Source organism: Marmota flaviventris, chromosome 2 (genome assembly GCF_047511675.1).
Source record: "Marmota flaviventris isolate mMarFla1 chromosome 2, mMarFla1.hap1, whole genome shotgun sequence".
Taxonomy (NCBI): Eukaryota; Metazoa; Chordata; class Mammalia; order Rodentia; family Sciuridae; genus Marmota; species Marmota flaviventris.
The window spans coordinates 155615591-155634261 of NC_092499.1; the positions used below are offsets into that span (position 1 = coordinate 155615591).

General features: G+C 40.6%; 1 protein-coding gene across 1 annotated transcript; it reads right to left on the reverse strand.

Annotated features, from left to right (window-relative positions):
* Positions 1 to 9143: 9143 nt before the first annotated feature.
* On the reverse strand, positions 9144 to 15917 carry LOC139704635 (cystatin-9-like). The gene is made up of 3 exons (XM_071607425.1): positions 15699 to 15917; positions 14107 to 14220; positions 9144 to 9191 (listed from the first exon to the last, which is right to left on the reverse strand). The coding sequence occupies exons 1-3, from the start codon at positions 15915 to 15917 to the stop codon at positions 9144 to 9146; spliced, it is 381 nt and encodes a 126-aa protein (XP_071463526.1).
* Positions 15918 to 18671: the final 2754 nt, after the last annotated feature.

The following is an 18671-nucleotide window of genomic DNA, read 5'->3' on the forward strand; positions in this document are numbered from 1 at the left end:
TGAGGTTTCAAGTCTGGTTCCTCTCATGTTAAGACAAATGTAGATAAAATCACTCCCCACTAATAAAATAATTATCCTGATATAGTAATCTGTAGCCCACATGAGAAATTGTTCATATTGACCAGTGCTCTTTGTTATATCAGTAGTCAAAGGGCAGTGAAGAGTGTTTTCATAGAAACAGTATATGGTAGATGATTGATTCTATTGAAGAAAGTATTCATAGCCAGAAAGTTGGAGATTGTAGGAAGGTAAAAGAAACAATCAACCAAGAAGGTATAATAGTCATTAACATGCATATGCTTACCACTATGTATTTGAAATATACAACAGAACTAGTAACAATGATAAGAGGATGCAGCAATTCCATAATCATGCTGGATGATGCTCATACCTCTCTAATATCCCAAAAGACCATAACAGGAAGGCTACATGTTATAAAAGACATGACTGAATTGACAGATAAAATGAACTAATGTACTTCAGTAGTTGTCTGTTGTTATGGTTTAGATATGAGGTATCCACCAAAAGCTCAATGCAAGAAAGTTTAGAGGTGAAATAATGAGTTATGAAAGCTTTAACATAATCAGCACATTAACCCAGTTGAGTGGATTAACTGGGTGGTGACTATAAGCATGTAGAATGTAGAATGTGGCTGAAGGAGGTAGTTCAGAGGGAGCATGACTTTGGGTATATGTTTTGTCCCTGGTGAGCAGTGTGCGCGTGCGCTCGCTCTCTCTTTCTCTCTCTCTCTCTCTCTCTCTCTCTCTCTCTCTCTCCTATTATGATGTCACAAGACACTTCCTTCTACCACACTCTTCCACCATGATGTTCTGCCTCACCTTGGGCCCAAAGCATGGAGTTGGCAGTCTATGGACTGAGACCTTGGAAACCAAGAACATCAGATAAACTTTTCTTCCTCTAAAATTGCTCTTGTTGGATCTTTTGGTCACAGCAGTGAAAAAGTTGACTAAAAGACCTATAATTTCTTCTACCCAATAAAAAAAATTAGTTACTTGTGGCAAAATAAACATAAAATTTATAGTTTCAAGCATAGTTCCGTTGCAGTTCACAGAATGTAAATTTTAAAAGAATAATCAGATAACCATGAAATTGAAGTATTTTTTTAATTACAAAGATATTGGCAACTGAACCACAAAGCCAGAGCTGATTAATTTGGGCTTAATTGCAGTTCCTAATGATAATATGAGCAAATTAGCAGTAAGAAAATGTACACTATAACTTTTTCACTAAATTGAACTTGTAAAACACATTTGACAGTGGAAGTCTTAAAGAAAGTAATAATTAGTTGTAAATTTTTTTGGTACTAAATGACCAAAAAAGTAGCAAAAACACATTGTTATGTGAGATAATACTTTCTTGTAAAATACCTCCTCACTTATTTATCTTTATACAGCTGGTACAATGCATTATAAAACTTGTTAATTGGACCTAATGTAGTGTTATGGGGAACTTCATGAACAAAAATACATTTATTAAAAAGCCAAAAATAACAGAGAATTGAGTATATCACATTAACATAAAAAAGCAATATGTGGTCTGGAGCTATAGCTCAGTGGTAGAGCGCCTGCCTCACACGTGTGAGACACTGGTTCGATCCTCAGCACCACATAAAAATAAATAAATAAATAAAGATATTGTGTCCATTAAAAAATATTTTTTAAAAAGCAAAATGAATGATAAAACAGTTAATGCTGTAAATAAGAAAGAATGGGTAATTAATTCAAATATTAAGCAAAAACGTTGTTAGAAACAGGCAAAGGAAACCAGAGAGAAAAAAATAAAATATTACTAATGAAAAAGGAAAGACACAGGACAAATGTTAATATGCATAAGAAAATAATATACATAGAAAAGTTTCACATTAAATCATTATAAAAATAAGAAAGAGTTGACAAATTATCCTTTTCAAAATGGAAAGCATCAGTTGGGGATGTGGTAGAGTGTCTGCCTATTATAAGCAATGATATGGATTCTATTCCCAGTACCAAATATTGCTACTACTACTAATAATAATAACAACCACAATAACAATGATAAAAGGAAAACTTTTGCTCAGAGAAAGTTGATGTGAAAAGACAAAAATCAACAGAATGTGAGCAAATATTTGCAAATTGCATATCCATGATATAAACTAGCACATAATGTATCTAAAGAGCTCTTCAAGCTCGACAGTAAAAAGAAATTATAAAATAGGGAAAAAGACATATCACCAAAAATTTACACAGTTGGAAAATAAGCATCTGGAGACATATTCAACATCATTAGCCACCAGGGAAACTCAATTTAAAATCACAATGGAACATCACCACTTGTTCAACAGAATGACTATAAACTATGGGCACCCCGAGTGATGGTGCGGATGATGAGAGTCTGGATCGCCCACCCATTACTAGTGGGAATTTAAGACTTTGAGGCCTCTCTGGAAAACAGTTTCACTGTTTCTTATAAAACTAAGCCTGGAATTATCTTCTTGATCTCATTTCACTCAGAAATGAAAATTCATTCTCACAGGAAAAACCTGTACAGGAATGTTCCTAGCAGCTTTATTTGTAATAGTCAAACACTGAAATCATCACAGACCTCCTTCAACAGGTGAACGTTTAAGCAAACTGTGGCACATACACAGCAGGAGGTTCCACTCATGGATTCAGGGGAACCAACTACTTATGCAAGCAACAACAGGAGGAAACATGGGAAATGAGCAGAGTGAAAAAGTGAGTCCCAGAGGCATGTACTTCATCATTCTGTTTATATCACACCAGGGAATAACAACGTTTAGAAACAAAGGACAGATTAGAGGTTCCTGGCACTAAGAAGTGGGTAGGAGGATGAGGAGAGAGGGTGGTGTGGGTTAAAAAGAGTAGCACCAGGGACCCTTGCCTGATTAGAACTGTTCAGGATCTTCACTGTAGTGGTGAATACACAAACTTACCTAGCTGATACACCAGCATAGAACCCATCACACACACACACACACACACACACACACACAGCACAGCACATGAAAAACTGGGAACATGTAAAGAATGTTGGAGGATTGAGTAAATGTCCATAACCTGACGTGTTATCAGCCTACAGTTTTACAAAATGGATCATTGTGGGAGAGTGAGTAAAGGCACACAGAGTCTCTCTGTATATGACATAAAATACCTGTACTTCTACAATGATCACAATGAAATGTCATTGAAAATACCAGATAAGGCTTAAACTGGTCCATTAAGGATCCTTGCAGAGATAGTCTCTTGAGTTCCCATCCTGGCTACTCAGCCCCTTTGGGTAGGAGCATTCAACTGGGTCCTGGCCCAGGATGACATGTGTGGACATGATGACAGCCAGATCCCCAGTAGTGAAAAGCAAGGCAAGTGCTCTAGTGCTCTGTGTTCTCTCTCTCTCTCTCTCTCTCTCTCTCTCTCTCTCTCTCTCTCTCTCTCTCTCTCTCCTGTCCAGATACCTGGACTGAAGGAATCTCAGGACAGAATTAGGAGAAGAAAGCATGTCAAGTGCACATGGAGAAGCACGGGAGAGAGCTCCCAGGAAAACTGAGCTGGGTTCTCCCAGAGCAAATCAAACCTCTCTTCACTCAGCAACTGAAATTTGAGTAAGGTTAATTTCCTACTGCTTAACCTCTATCCTACACTGACTAATGGAGATCTTACCTGGAAAAGGCAATTCTTTGGAAAAGCAGTAAGCTCTAATGCATACTCAAGAATTTGTACAGGTGTGTGTTTTCTAGTTCAGGATAAGGCACAAATTGAAAATGCTATTCCAGTTCAGGGAATGGAGGCACTTGCCTTCCTCCTGGAGTTACGGAAATATTTTCTTAAATCCAGGAGGAAGGCAGGAGCTGACAGAGGATACTATAAGGAAGAAGCTAAACTACCTCCCACCAAGCTCAACAGAATAAGGAGAGAGTAATGAAGGGGACCAGGACCAGGACAGAAGGATCTGAATGGACACCAGGAGATTGTGCTCTATCTCCAGGCTGCAGAAGGGCCAAGAGGCTGAGAGAACTGAGTGGAGACGATAAGGCGGGACTCCTCTAAGAGCAGCCTCCTTGCTCCCTCTCCAGGACACATCTGGAGAATCCTCAGGGGAACATGGCTCATCCAACTCTCAGGGTCCCCTCTCATCTACATGCATGATATTTATCAAGGTATCATCTGTGTTTCCCTGAATACACTCAGTGCAAAGGGAGAGTCACACCGACCATTCCCCAATATACTTTTCAGAACCTAAGACCTAATGCATGGTCCATGAGAAATTGCTTATGTAAATCCTGTCACAGAGTCAGGATGCCAATCACCTTTAATAATTTATTTCATACACAATATTTAATATTTTATTTCATGCACAGTAATAAATATCTACACCCACTAACCTTTAAGTTATCAGGTTGTATACACATAGCCCTTCCTCAATCCCTGGCACTCCATCTGGGATTCAGGCAGGAACAGGCTCCAGTCCAGGGCTCTGACTCCTGCTGGCTACCTATTGTGCCTCTCAGGACATACAGCATCCATAGGCCTGGGCTTTCTCTGCAGACAAAGTCTCAGCACTAGACCCACAACCCTGGGTTTTTCTTTTGTTTTCTTTCAATCCTTCTTAATAGTTTCCTTCCTGCATTTCTTTCTCAAGCACCAATTTTGCTTTCTGTCTCTTGAAGTTTTTGCTGCCCTCCATTTCTTCTCCATTTTCTTATCTTGATGACCTCTTCACTAGTAGACCTCCATCAGCTTTTAGAAAATACTGCTCAGTACGAATTTTATTTCTTCATATATATTTTTCTATATGTGTGCAGTGGTTTCCACATATCCACAAAGTCTTTGATTTTCTCCTGTCAAGGTGGAGCCATTTCCCTTGTCCCTTGTGTTGGTTTCACCAGGTACCTGCTTTCTAATAAATAGTGACCAGTGTACCCTTCCGAGACCAGCTCCTCGAAGGCTCTGCAGTTTCCATCTTCTCCCTGACTCTTGCTGTCTTGGATCCTTTGCTTTGGGTTTGGCAGCTGCTATGAGTCTCAGACCTTTAGAGGGACCCTTACATGTTTCTAAGATGAAGTGAGGAGTTGAGGCTTCCATCCAATAGTCTGTGAAGGAGTTGCCTGATAATGCTTCTATCAGCTTCAGTTAAGGCTTTAGATGACTTCAGTCCTAGCTGATACCTTGTTCCCAGTTTTAAGATACTCTAACCAAGAGCTTCATGGATAGTCTACCTAATTTTCTGATCCATAGAAAATGAAAAATAATTAATGTCTTTTAAGCCACTAATATAATTTTTAATATAATGTTTTACAATTAAATGTATAAAGTTGAATGGTTGGATGGGTAGTAGGATAGATAAAGACATAGGGATGTATAAAGTGTAGTTATTGATTTCTACATAAGACATTATTATCCTTTATCATAGTCAGAGTCACCAGCTGGAGGTGCACTCAGAGGAACCTTTAATGTCAAATATTTTCAGCGAGACCCAAAGAACCACTTCCAACCTTCCCTGATGTATAAATAAAATGCATTGGAACATAGCCACTCTCATTTGCATACCCATTGTCTATGGCTACTTCTGAGATGCAAAGAAAGCATTGGGAAATAGACCATGTGGCCCATAAACACCAAAATTGTTATAATCTATATTCTCCCCTCCAGAAATAGTTTGCCAAATCCTAGTTTAGTAGATTCAGTCAAGGTTTTGATAGCATAGGATATATCAGATTGTCTGAATATATCATGCCACATGCATCCACAGGATGAGTGGAAATGCAGGCTCCTTTTCTGTTCTTTACTGGCCTCAATATAATGAGATAAAACCTGAAGACATCTTGACTCATTCTCTCATCCTTCAATCAGCACAGAAATGGTATCTTTTGTTCAGAAAAAGAAGCAAATAATCAACTCCCCCCCACACACACACCATGGCAACAGTTACAATCTTTGTATAAGAGAACACAATGATCAAAACTCACAAGTGTTTCTAACCACTTGGTATTCTAATGGACAAAGAGTCCACTAGGGAAAGGGCAAGAAGGACAGAGAGTAAAGTCTTGAAGCCCCAGCCTGGTCACACTCAGGTCAGCCCTGGTGATTCCATCTGATTTGGACCCATGGCCCTACATTTGCAATCTCACAACGTATTCAAATTTTACCCAAGACTACAAAAAACAACCCAAACAGAATACTGCCCTAAGGAATATCTGTTTTTGTCTCATTGAGTTGGAGGGCAGAACCCATGTTATGGTTTGCACTGTCATGTGAGACAGTGCAAGGAATTTCAGAGATGAACTGTTGGGAGAGCCATAACCTAACCAGTGAATTAATCCACTGACAGGGATTAACTAGGTGGTAACCATAGGCAGGAAGAGTGTGGCTGGAGGAGGTCATTAGGGGTGTATCTTGAGGGTATATATTTTAGTCCATGTTGAGAGGATCTTTCTCTCTCTCTCTCTCTCTCTCTCTCTCTCTCTCTCTCTCTCTCTCTCTCTCTCTCTCTCCTTCCTGGTGGCCATGTTCTGAGCCACTTTCCACCACCACACTCTTTGGCCATGATGTTTTGCCTTACCCAAGGCCCCAAAGAAGGAGTTGGTGACCTCTGGACAGAGACCTCTAAAAGTATGAGTGCTAAAATACAATTTTCCTTCTCAAATATTGTTCTTGTCAGATCTTTTGATCACAGCAGTTGAAAAAGCTGACTAAAGCAACCTATTTCATGATCCTTGACCCTTTGGGTTATAACCCAGTCTATCCTGCAGAAGAGGTCTAGAATGAGACACTTTACCAGTACAAAAGTGATCTTAGTTGACTAATTTTAAATAAGTTCATGAAAGTAACTAATCTTAAAAAATAAATATTTTTTGTTGATATAAGAATGGGCAGTAAAAATTATGATCCAGGTGAAGTATGCAACAATGAAAGCATCAGCTTGGATGAAAAGATTACAGTGCAACACTTCAGAGAAATGACCTGAGATTTGGCAGAAACACTCAGGAAAGCTTAGAGCCAGAGAAAATGAAAGAATGAGACAGAAGGCAAACTGGGAGGACTGGACCCCATTTTCTGGGAGCTGATTCTCATGGTGGGAAGAAGGAACAACTGCCAGCAATAATAGGACTGAAATGTCGTTTAGGCCTATATGTTTCCCCTTTGTAAGATCCAAATCTTATTCCTCCACCAGAGTCATCTTGCATGGCCCCATGGACATCTTGGGGAGCAGTATTACAGTGTATGGCCCTATGCTCACAGGCCTATGTGGATGGACTTTTCTGCCTGAGTTTCCCCCAACATGGAATGTTAGACAATGCCACAGTGGCTCCTTCAAGGATCAAGGCCTGACTCTGCACAGGGACAACATTTACAACCCTCAACATGCTTTTATGGCCAGCCTAGTCAAGACATGAACTCCAGATTCCCTGAGATCCAGCAGTGACATCACCCCTCCTTTCTCTCAGACCAAGACTTTCTAGCACATGTTCCCAAATGAATTTCCAGGGCAGTGTGTACCATTATTCCCCCTACTATAATCTACTATGATATTCATGGGGCTGCTCACAGAGAGACAGAATTGAAAGCCAAGGAACAATAATGTGAAAGAGGTTAACTTGGGCAAGCTGAAGAAAATGGCTTAGAGAGTCCAGTCCTAGGCAGGAAGACTGATTCTACCAGAACTGCACCATCCATGACCCCCTCTTTGTCTCAGAGCATAGCTGAGACAGGGCCTGAGAAGGGTCCAGTACATCTAACCTTCCTGCACAGCCCACTGGCCAGGCAAAAGAAGGTGCAAATGAAGTGTGGTATGCTGCCTGACCTAAAGATAAGTGTTATGGTTTGGAACTGGACTCTCCTCCAAGAGTTTATGTCTTGAAGGCTCAATCCCCATACAGAACTGTCTTTGGGAAAATGATTGGATCATGAAGGCTTGATTTCAAAGTGGATAGTCAACTTATAACAGAATGGACTACCAAGAAGTGGTGGAAACTGTAGGTAGGAGAGGCATATTTGGAGGAAGTATGTCACTAAGGGCATGCCCTTGGGGGACCTTATCTTAATCCAATGAGATCCAGCTCTGACATCACCCCTCAATCTATCAATCTATTTATCCATCTATCTATCTAACTATTTTTCTGTCTCTCCCTCTTTTATGGTTGTTCTGAGAGAAGCATCTTTGCTCTGTCAAGGCCTTTTGCCATGATGTTCTGTCCCAACCCAGGCTCAGCCACACATCCACTGAAACTTCTGAAATCATGAGCCAAAAAGCCTTTCCTCTTTTAAATTTTTAATGTGAGATTATTTTTTTACAGCAATGAAAAACTGGTTAACATATAAAATGTGTACTAATTTTGTGTAGGGGTTGAGAGTATGCCTGACTGTAGTTCAGAACCCTTTGGAACAGGTTTTGGGGAGGAATTTAGAAACGTTTAGAAATGCAGGCTGGAGAATTGCAGAATGCTGTAAGCAGAATTTAATGGACAAATCTGGTGTGATTTCAGGTGACCAGAATCTCATTAGGAATTTGGACAGTAAATACTGTGCTCATGAGGTTTTAAATGAGGAGTCTATTAACTAGAGGCTGTTCATGTTACATTATGGCAAAGAACTTTTCTACATTTTCTGCCATGCTCTGAGATTTTTGCCTAAAGCTAAAATTAAAGACTACAAACTAATTAATCTGATAGATAAGATTTCAATGCAGTACAGTATTTAGGCAGGGAACAGACAGTACAGTCAGCTTGTAGTCAGGTTTACTGTGATAATCAAGAGAAGAAAAGTAAAACAAGTTTTATTTTTTATTTTTTTGTTTGTTTTTTTTTTTTAATTTTCAGTTTGACCAGAACAGTACATATAAAATTGGGTCGAAGAAAGGTGTCGTTGCTGAAGAAATTAGTTGCACTAAGGAGAAACCAAATATTTTGTGCCCAGATAATAAGAAAGATGCCTCAGGAGCTTTCAAGATTCAGCAATACTCAACCCATCCCAGACCCCAGGATGTAAAACAGAAAATGCATTTGAAACACTTTGTTTTGAAAGAGCGCATTCTTCTCTCACTTGGTGGTTTAGAAAATTGTTTCCCCAGGATTCATTTCACCATACTCAGTTGCCCAGGAATTCAGAGGTTGCTATAGTCATGCTCAGTTACTGCTCCTGCTGACAGTTGCCCATGAAATCATCCACTTTTTGCTGCTTTGGCAAGCAAGAAAAACGCAAGAGTTATGGGGTCAGAGAGGCTTCCAAGAGGATACCAAAGGAAAGCCTGAGAGACCAGGCAGGGTCCCACAATCAGACTGCCCACAGGCAGCCACTAAGAGGGTAATAAATTAAGCTGTTAGAATTAATTTGAAGCTGCAATAGATTCCTAAGAAATTAGATAGCAATAATGTAGAACATCTGCTAAGGTAAGCTACAGAAAGCAAGCAGTGCCAGCCAAAGAGAGAGGTCATGTGGCTTGCAAACTGCAAGGCCATAGGTTCAGGGTTTCCCCAATCCCATGGGTGCATATGGCTTCCACATGCTCTGGATGCCAGATGTGGAGCTACAGGACTTAAGGTTTGCCCTTCTGGGTTTCCATTATGTTGGGACCCATTCCTTCTTTTTTTTTAATTGGTTCTTTTTAGTTATACATGACAGTATAATTCATTTTGATATAATTATATAGCATGGAATATATCTTATTCTAGTGAGGACCATTTTTATGGATATACATGATGGTGGGATTCACTATGGCATATTCATATAAGTACATAGGAAAATTATTTCAGATTAATCCCACTCTCTCCTTTTCCTATCCCTTCTCTCTTCCTTTCATTCCCCTTTGTCTAACCTACTAAACATATAGTCTTCTTCTTCCTTCCCTTATTGTGGGTAGCTTCCACATATCACAGAAAACATTTGACCTTTGCTTTTGGTGGACTTGGAATGATAGTCTCCAGATCCATCCATTTACTGGCAAATGTCATAAAATCATTATTTTTCCTTTATGGCTGAGTGATACTCTATTGTGTATATATACCACAATTTCTTTATCCTTTCATCTATTGAAGGGTATCTAAGTTGGTTTCATAGATTAGCTCCTGTGAGTTGAACTGTGGCTGTTTCACTGTAATATACTGATTTTTACTCCTTTGGATATATACTGAGGAGTGAGATAACTGGGTCAAATGATGGTTCCATTCCTAATTTTTTGAGTAAACTCCATACTGCTTTCCAGAGTGGTTGTACCAATTTGCAGTCCCACTAGCAATGTATGAGTGTACCCTTCCCCATTAGCAATGTATGAGTGTACCCTTTTCCCCACATCCTCACCAACATTTATTATTACTTGTATTCTTAATAATTGCCATTCTGAGTCGAGTTAGATAAAATCTTGGTGTAGCATTAATGTTAATTTCTTTAATTGCTAGAGATGTTTTCTTATATTTGTTGACCATTCATATTTCTTCTTCTGAGAAGTACCTGTTATTTTGTTTTTCTTCTTATTATTGATAGAAGAATGTATTTTGACATAGTATAATTCAAGGAATATAATATCCCATTCTTGTGGTTGTACATGATATGGAGTTATTCTGGTCATGTATTTATATATGAACATATTGTTCTTCCTAATCCTGTCCTCCTCCCTTCCCTTCATTATACTTTGTATAATCCAATAAATTTCTATTCTTCCCTGCCCACCTTATTGTGTGCTAGCATCCACATATCAGAGAGAACATTCAGATTTTTGTTTTGGGGGGATTGGCTTATTTTACTTAGTATGATAGTCTCCAGTTTCATCCATTTGCTGGCAAATGCCATAATTTCATTCTTCTTTATGGCTAAGTAATATTCCACTGTGTGTGTGTATCACATTTTCTTTATCCTTTTATCTGTTGAAGGGCACCTAGGTTGGTTCTGTAGCTTAGCTGTTGTGTATTGAGCTGCTATAAACATTAATGTGGCTGAATCACTATAGTATGCTGATTTTAAGTCCTTTGGGTATATGACAGGAAATGGGATAAAATGGATCAAATGAAGGTTCCATTCCCAGTATTCTAAAGACTCTCCATACTGCTTTCCAGAGTGGTTGCACCAATTTGCACTCCCACAATGTATGAGTTGACCTTTTTCCCTACATTTACTGCTATTTATATTCTTGATAATCTCCATTCTGAAGGGACTAAGATGAACTCTTGGTGTAATTTTAATTTGAATTTCTCTAATTGCTAGAGATGTTGAACATTTTTTCATGTATGTGTTGATTGATTGTATTTCTTCTTTTGAGAAGTGCTTGTTCAGTTTCTTTGCCCATTTATTGGTCAGGCTATTTGTGTTTGCTCCCCTCCCCCTTTGGAGCTAGGTTTTTTGAGTTCTTTATACATCCTGGAAATTAACTCTTTATCTGAGGTGCAGGTGGAAAATATTTTCTCCCAGTCTGTAGGCTCTCTATTCACATTCTTGATTGTTTCCTTTGTTGTGAAGAAGCTTTTTAGATTGGTGCCATACCATTTATTAATTCTTGATTTTACTTCTTGTGCTTTAGGAGTCTTGTTAAGGAAGTCAGTTCTTGAACCAATATGCTGGAGTGTGGAGCCTACATTTTCTGCTAGTCGGGTTTCTGGTCTAATTTCTAGGTCTTTGATTCACTTTGAGTTTTGTGCAGGGTGAGAAATACCCCATCCTTTCTTTTTATTCCCCCATTCCTCCCTTTTGGAATGGAAATGTTTACTGGACCATTACATGTTATTTATGTGTAAATTGCTTTTGATTTTGTTTAGCTTACAGTTAAGAGTTTGTCTTGGATCTCAGAGGAGTCCATGGACTTGGACTATTGAGTAAGGCTAAAAGTTTTAAGATTATGGGAACTCCTCAAGATGAACTTATTTTTGCAGAGTGAGGACGTCATAAATTTGGGGAGGGTCAAGAACAGAACATTATCGTTTAGATCTGGATTGTCCCCAACAGCTGTTGTTTTAAAGATTTGATGCCCAATCTCCAACTACGTCCAGAGACAGGACCTTTGGAAAATGACTGGATCGTGATGGCTCTGACCTCAACAGTAGATTAATCCTTTGATAGCTGAATGGACTATTGGGAGATGGCATAAAAGGTGGGGCACAGTAGGATGAAGCAAAACACTGGGGGTGTAACCTTGGCAACTAGACACCCTTCCAGGCAGAGAGCAAGTAGCTTGATCAGTTTCTTTCTCAAACTGATCCTACACTTTTATGTATTATTTAGCCTCCATTCTAAATGAAATATACTATGCCAGGGATCTGTCAAAGACGTTTTTCCAAAGGACAGGTATCCCTGAAGTCCTATACTTCTGAGAGGCTTCCAGGATGTGTATCTTAAGAGGTTAGGGCTAGGACTACACTTTGAGGGTTAAGATGGAGGTTCTTCCTTCATATACCAAACCTGGCATGGGACCAAGGAAGGCATGTGACTCAGTCCCTGAAGATCAGAGGCCATATCTATTGTGAGGGCTCTGTAGTCCTCTCTGGAAACCTTCTGTATATCTTGTATCCTGGGAGGACATAGTTATTGTGCCTCTGACCTAATGGATCATGGTTCATGATCTCTGACACAGCAGCACAGATGCCACCAGTGGCAGACTCAGAAGGTCCAGGATGTGGAAGGGAGGATCCTAGCAACCCAGAGTTCACTGGGAAGTCTCCACCAACTTCCCAGGCCACTGTCTCCAGAACCACAGCATGCAAAGTTTTAGAAATGCCAATGTTTAATGAATTATTCTGTGTGATGAAACTGGATCAGTGTGTATTTTCTTAGATAATATCCACATACTTGGTCAAGAACAAGCAAGCATACACATGCTTAGCCATTAAAGTGCCACCTTGAGAGAAGTGCTGGTATTCATAGGAGGAGAGAAGCATGTGGATAGGCTTTTGTCTGTATCCCAGTCAAAGGGGTCAGTACATACACACATTTTTCAGGAGTTCGAAAGCTGTTCTCCAAGGATAGGTACTGACTACAAAGAAGCAGTTGAGGGTCTGAGGGAAAAAGAAAACAAAGGTGCGGTGAGTGGAGGAGGCTGAGAAGGTTTGTGGTGCATCTTAAGGTCAATCTCAGTCTTATCCCTTTGGTAGGTCAGCAGGTGAGGGAAATGACATGTGCCCTCAGATGAGAACACCAGTCTGAAAACTGGGAGAGTCCTGACCTGTGTCTGGTTCAGAAGAATTATCTTGACCCAAGCATACTTACATCAATTTCCCCAGTGATGTAAGTATGATGTCAGTGACCTACAGAAGAACTACCAAGATTTCTCTGTGTGATTTAAGACCCTAACAGCTTGGGCTGGGGATGTGGCTCAAGCGGTAGCGTGCTTGCCTGGCATGTGTGCAGACCAGGTTCGATCCTCAGCACCACATACAAACAAAGATGTTGTGTCCGCTGATAAATAAAAAATAAGTATTAAAAAAAAAGACCCTAACAGCTCAAGTGGGATGCTTCATCTCAGTGTAAGCAGCTTTCAAATATATTCAATTAGGTCATATGCTGGTTAAGCCTCTGATAAGAAGGTTTACTAATTATAGGAAGGGTTGTTCATAGAGATGGGTTTTACCTTATCCTTATACCCCAAACAGGTGCTACAGCTCATGAGAGCCCAAGACAGAGCCTGGGAAGGAGGGTAGTGGGGCACTTCTCACCTGCCAACCCCCAAGCTCAGGGGCAGTATAGTGGGCCCTTAAAAATGGCACATTCAGGCAAAAGCAATGTTGGAATACTATCAGCACACGTTTCCCAAAGGCAGGGGAGTGGAGAAGTGGAGACCAGGTAAGGGACATTGTCTACTCAGGCCCAAAAGACAAGGACCAAGGGGAACATGAGCAGTCTGAAGGCCATGTGTCCCAGGAAGCAGGCAGCTACAATGGCATGAGTGGCCAGAGTTGGGAACTCAGGTTGGACAGGGCGCTTCAACGGACCCACGAGAAGCCTGTGAGATGAGCTCCCCTTGAGGCTTACGCAGGGTGGCCTGATGGGGCCTGCTGCTGGCTCACTCCTCTAGGTCCCTAAAAGTGACATTGTGAGTTGCTCCTACACCCCACTTCATGCACAAACAGAGCCCACATCTGTGAACACATGGAAGGCTGGCATTCTATTTTACCCTTTTCCGCCCTGGGGTATCTTGAAAAGGGCAGTTGTCAATGTTGTCCTCAAATTTGTAACACTTGGTTCTGCCCAGCTTCACATTCATGGCGAAAACCAATGGAGAATCCACCTGCCAGCACAAAAAGACTAGAGTAAATGACCCTTCTTGTTGTCCTTGGCAACAATTTGATTGTGTGATTGGGTTCAATCTAGGGAGAGACTAGAATCCTCTATTTTTTAGCTCACCCATGTGCTCACTGAAAACCAGGGCATTTTCTCTAGATCAGAAATTAAGAGTAAGGAGCAAATGGGCCTGGTGGAGGCTTAGGGATGATATAGTCTGATTCACACACACTACTGTGTCACCCATTTCCACCTCTCTTGCCCCCACTCTACCATACTGAGATACCAGCCTCACTCTCAGGAAGCATCTGAACCTAAGACTGCATTCCCAGAAGACAGGTGCCGTGGTTGGCGTGGCAATGGCTCTCCAAGTCCTTGACGGATCATCTCAGTCCCAAAAGAAGGAGCCTCCTCTATAACTTGTTGTCTATGCTTTGCTCTGAGCTGCAGCAAGAAAATTGCTGCCAGTGGTCCTGCTACACGTGGGCAACACATGGCTGGAACAACAGCATCAGATGGAAAACAACTTCTGGTCCTCTTTAAAAGTGCATATTTTCAATTTGTTCTTTTCACTTAATCCCACTCCATTCTACTTCCTTACAGTCCATGTCATCCCACCCCATCCATCCATTCTTCCCAACCCACCAAAATGACCCTCCATCTGCCAGGGCCAGAGGTCAGGCTCCAGACTGAGAAGGCACAGGGCAGCACAACCAGCCAGGATGCTGCACACGAGCTGCCCCGGAGGCTTCAGCTCTCTGTGGGGTTGGAGTCCCTCTGCCCTTCTTACAGTCTGTCAGAGCGGAGGAAGAGTGATGCTCTCCCTCATGAAACTAGAAGTGCTCCATTAGGAGATAAAACGTACTCCAAGTGGTGCTCTATAGAGATTGCTTTCAAGGAAGAACATTTTACTAATAAGAATAAGAATGGCCAAAGGCAGTGTCTGATAATGTCAATTTACTATGTAGAGACACACTTAGGAGTCCAGAGCAGCGAGAAATCAGAAAAGGGAGCTGAGCCCACAGTGGCTCTTGAGTCTGATGGTGGATCCAATTTTTCCTTCAATTCATTCTCTCTCTCTTTCTCTCTCTCTCTCTCTCTCTCTCTCTCTCTCTCTCGTATTTTTTTAACTCTTTCACTTTTCCTAATTATCTTTTTTTTAAATATTATGTTTGACATATTTTATCAGTCTCTATCTATGGGCATTTTCTTTTGTTAGTCATTTAATCTTATTTCAAAATCATTCATTTAAATCATTTCACAAACACGAAAAAGTTGGTACATGAGTAAACATTTACCTAATTTAAAAGAATTTCTAAGTCAAATACATTCTAAATACTAAAACTAAATGAAGTAGGTTATATTTAACCAAAGTATGAACTACAAATGTTGAAAAAACATATTCATTAACGATACCCCCCCACCCCCATGGTCTCTCACTGAGTGGCAGGTGCAGAGGGCAAGAGAGGAGAGGATAACACTCACGTCCACTTTCTTGGCATTCAGGATTTTCAACAACTTGTAAGCAAACTGGTCTTCATTGAGACGGTTAAATTTGTACACGGCAAACTCCAATGTAGGAGGGAAGTACTGATCCTTGACAATTGGGTCTTCTGGCTTAGTTGTTTCTTCTCTATATAAGATAGGACTCGCCAGGAGCTGGCGACCTAAGAGAAGCAGCAGCGGGGCCCAGGGCAGAACCATTCTCCCAGCTGGAAATAGCTTGGTGCAGGCACACGCAACCCCTGCCTTTACACTTGCCAGTTCCAGTCCTACCGGAGCCTATAATCTTATCTGCTGGGCCACCAAACTCCTCCCTGTGAGCCTCCTCTCTGCCATCACACCCTGTCCCTTCCAACATGTGTCCTCGCCTCCTCCAGTCAAAACTCTTGCATGCGATTTTTACACAGTAGGGAGGGACAGGAACCAGGCAGGATGGGTTGGGCTGGACCAGCAATGAGAGGGAGTGTCTCCTGACCTGAGTTCCAGCCACACTTGCACCGAGTGCCTTCAGGAGATAGAGGTGCCTGGATGTAGATGCTCTGGAAGCAGATGCTGACATGAGGATCAAGCTCAAGAGGTATAGTGGAAGGCAACCAGGCAAGGAGGGCCAGAGACAAAAAGGATGAGAGAACGCGAAGCATGGTGCATAATGTAAAGGTACAGCTATGAGAGATCATGGGACAGGCTCAGAACCTGCTTGGGGATTCCTGGCCCAAGGCCTGAGGGAGAAGGCGTGACAAATGCTCTCAGTCTTTGCTTTCATACTGACTTGTAGCTCTGGGCCTGCTACACTGGCAGAACATCCTCCTCACAGGGAGAGAGAAAAACAAATAGGGGTTGACAGCTGCTGCTAGCCAGTATGGATATTGGCTTTTAGCAAGAGGAGGATAACACTGAACCCCACATTGAGGGCAGTCAGGGACAGAAATGGAGCTTGGGGATATAAAAATGTCGTACATTCAGTATCAGGTCACTTTCTCCTAAGCACTGGTGAACCCAGGTGGAACCTGGGTCAGAGGTAAGGCCACAGATTGAGGATTGTAATAAGGTAAAAGACACAATTAAGAAATTGTAATAGTTATTAACCTGAATGTACATATCACTGTGGATTTGGGGGTTTTAAATTCTCTGTTTGTTCTTTATAGTTACACATGACAGTAGAATGTACTTTGACTTATCACACATACATAAGAGTACAACTTCCCATTATTGTGGTTGTACATGATGTAGAGTTACACTGGTCATGAATTCATATGTGAACGTGTAATGTCTGATTTATTCTGCTCTCTTTCCTATTCCCATTCCCTCTCCCTTCCGTTCATTCCCTTTTGTCTGATCCAATGAACTTTAATTCTTCAATCCCCCCACATTTTATATTAGCATCCACATATCAGAGAAAACATTTGGCCTTTGGTTTGGCGGGGTGGTTGACTCATTTCACTGAGAACAATAGTCTCCATTTAGTTCTATCCATTTACCAGCAAATGTCATAATTTCATTCTCTTTTATGGCTCAGTAATATTCCAGTGTGTTTGTGTGTGTGTGTGTGTGTGTGTGTGTGTATCACATTTCTTTATTCATTCATCTGTTGAAGGGCACCTAAGTTGGTTCCATAACTTAGCTATTGTGAATTGATGTGGCCACGTCACTATAGTATGTTGATTTTAAGTCCTTTGGATACGTGCCAAGGAGTAGGATAACTGCGTCAAATGAAAGTTCCATTCCCAGTTTTCTGAAAAATCTCTATAATGCTTTCCAGACTGGTTGCACCAATTTGCAGTCCCACCAGCCATGTATGAGTGTACTTTCCCCCCTATTTTTGACTTTCTATCCTTTTTAAAAACTTATTTATTTATTCTAATTTGTTATACATGATAGCAGATGCATTTCAATTTATAGTACACATATAGAGCACAATTTTTTCACGTCTCTGGTTGTACACAAAATAGAATCACACCGTTTGTGTCTTCATACATGTACTTAGGATGATGGTGTCCATCTCATTCCACCATCTTTCCTACACCCATTGCCCCTCCCTGCCCCTCCCTCCCCTTTGCCCTATCTAAAGTTCATCCATTGGCTAACTTCACTCAGCATTATATTCTCCAACTCCATCCATTTACCTGCAAATGCCATGATTTTGTTCTCTTTTATTGCTGAGTAATATTCCATTGTGTATATATGTACCACAATTTCTTTAACCATTCATCTATTGAAGGGCATCTAGGTTGATTCCACATTTAGCTATTGTGAAATGTACTGCTATAAACATTGATGTGGCTGCATCAATGTAGTATTCTGTGTTTAAGTCCTTTGGGTATAAACTGAGAAGTGGGATAGCTGGATAAAATAGTGGTTCCATTCCAAGTTTTCCAAGGAATCTCCCTACTGCTTTCCAGATTGGTTGAACCAATTTGCAGTCCCACCAGCAGTATATGAGTGTGCCTTTTTCCCTGCATCCTCGCCAACACTTACTTTCTATCCTTTTAAAGCATGAGATGAATGCAGTGAACTTTCCTCTGAGAACTTCCTTCATAGTGTACTAGAGATTTTGATATATTCTATTGCTATTCTCATTTACTGCTAAGAATTTTTTAATTTTATCCCTGATTTCTTCTGTTATCCATCGGTCATTCAACAGTATATCATTTAGTCTCCAGGTTGATAGAGTAGCTTTTATTTTTATTTTATCATTGTTTTCAAATGTCATTTCATTATGATCTGATGGATTCCAAAGTATTATCTCTATTCTTTTATATTCTCTAAGAGTTGCTCGGTAGCCTAAGATATGGTCTACTTAGAGAAGGATCCATGTGCTGTAAGAAAAAAGTGTATTTAGTCCTTGATGGATGAAATAATCTATATTCTACATAAATCTATTAAGTCTAAATTATTGCTTGTATTTGTAGTTCTATATGTTCTTTATTTAGTTTTTGCTTGGAGTATCTATCCAGT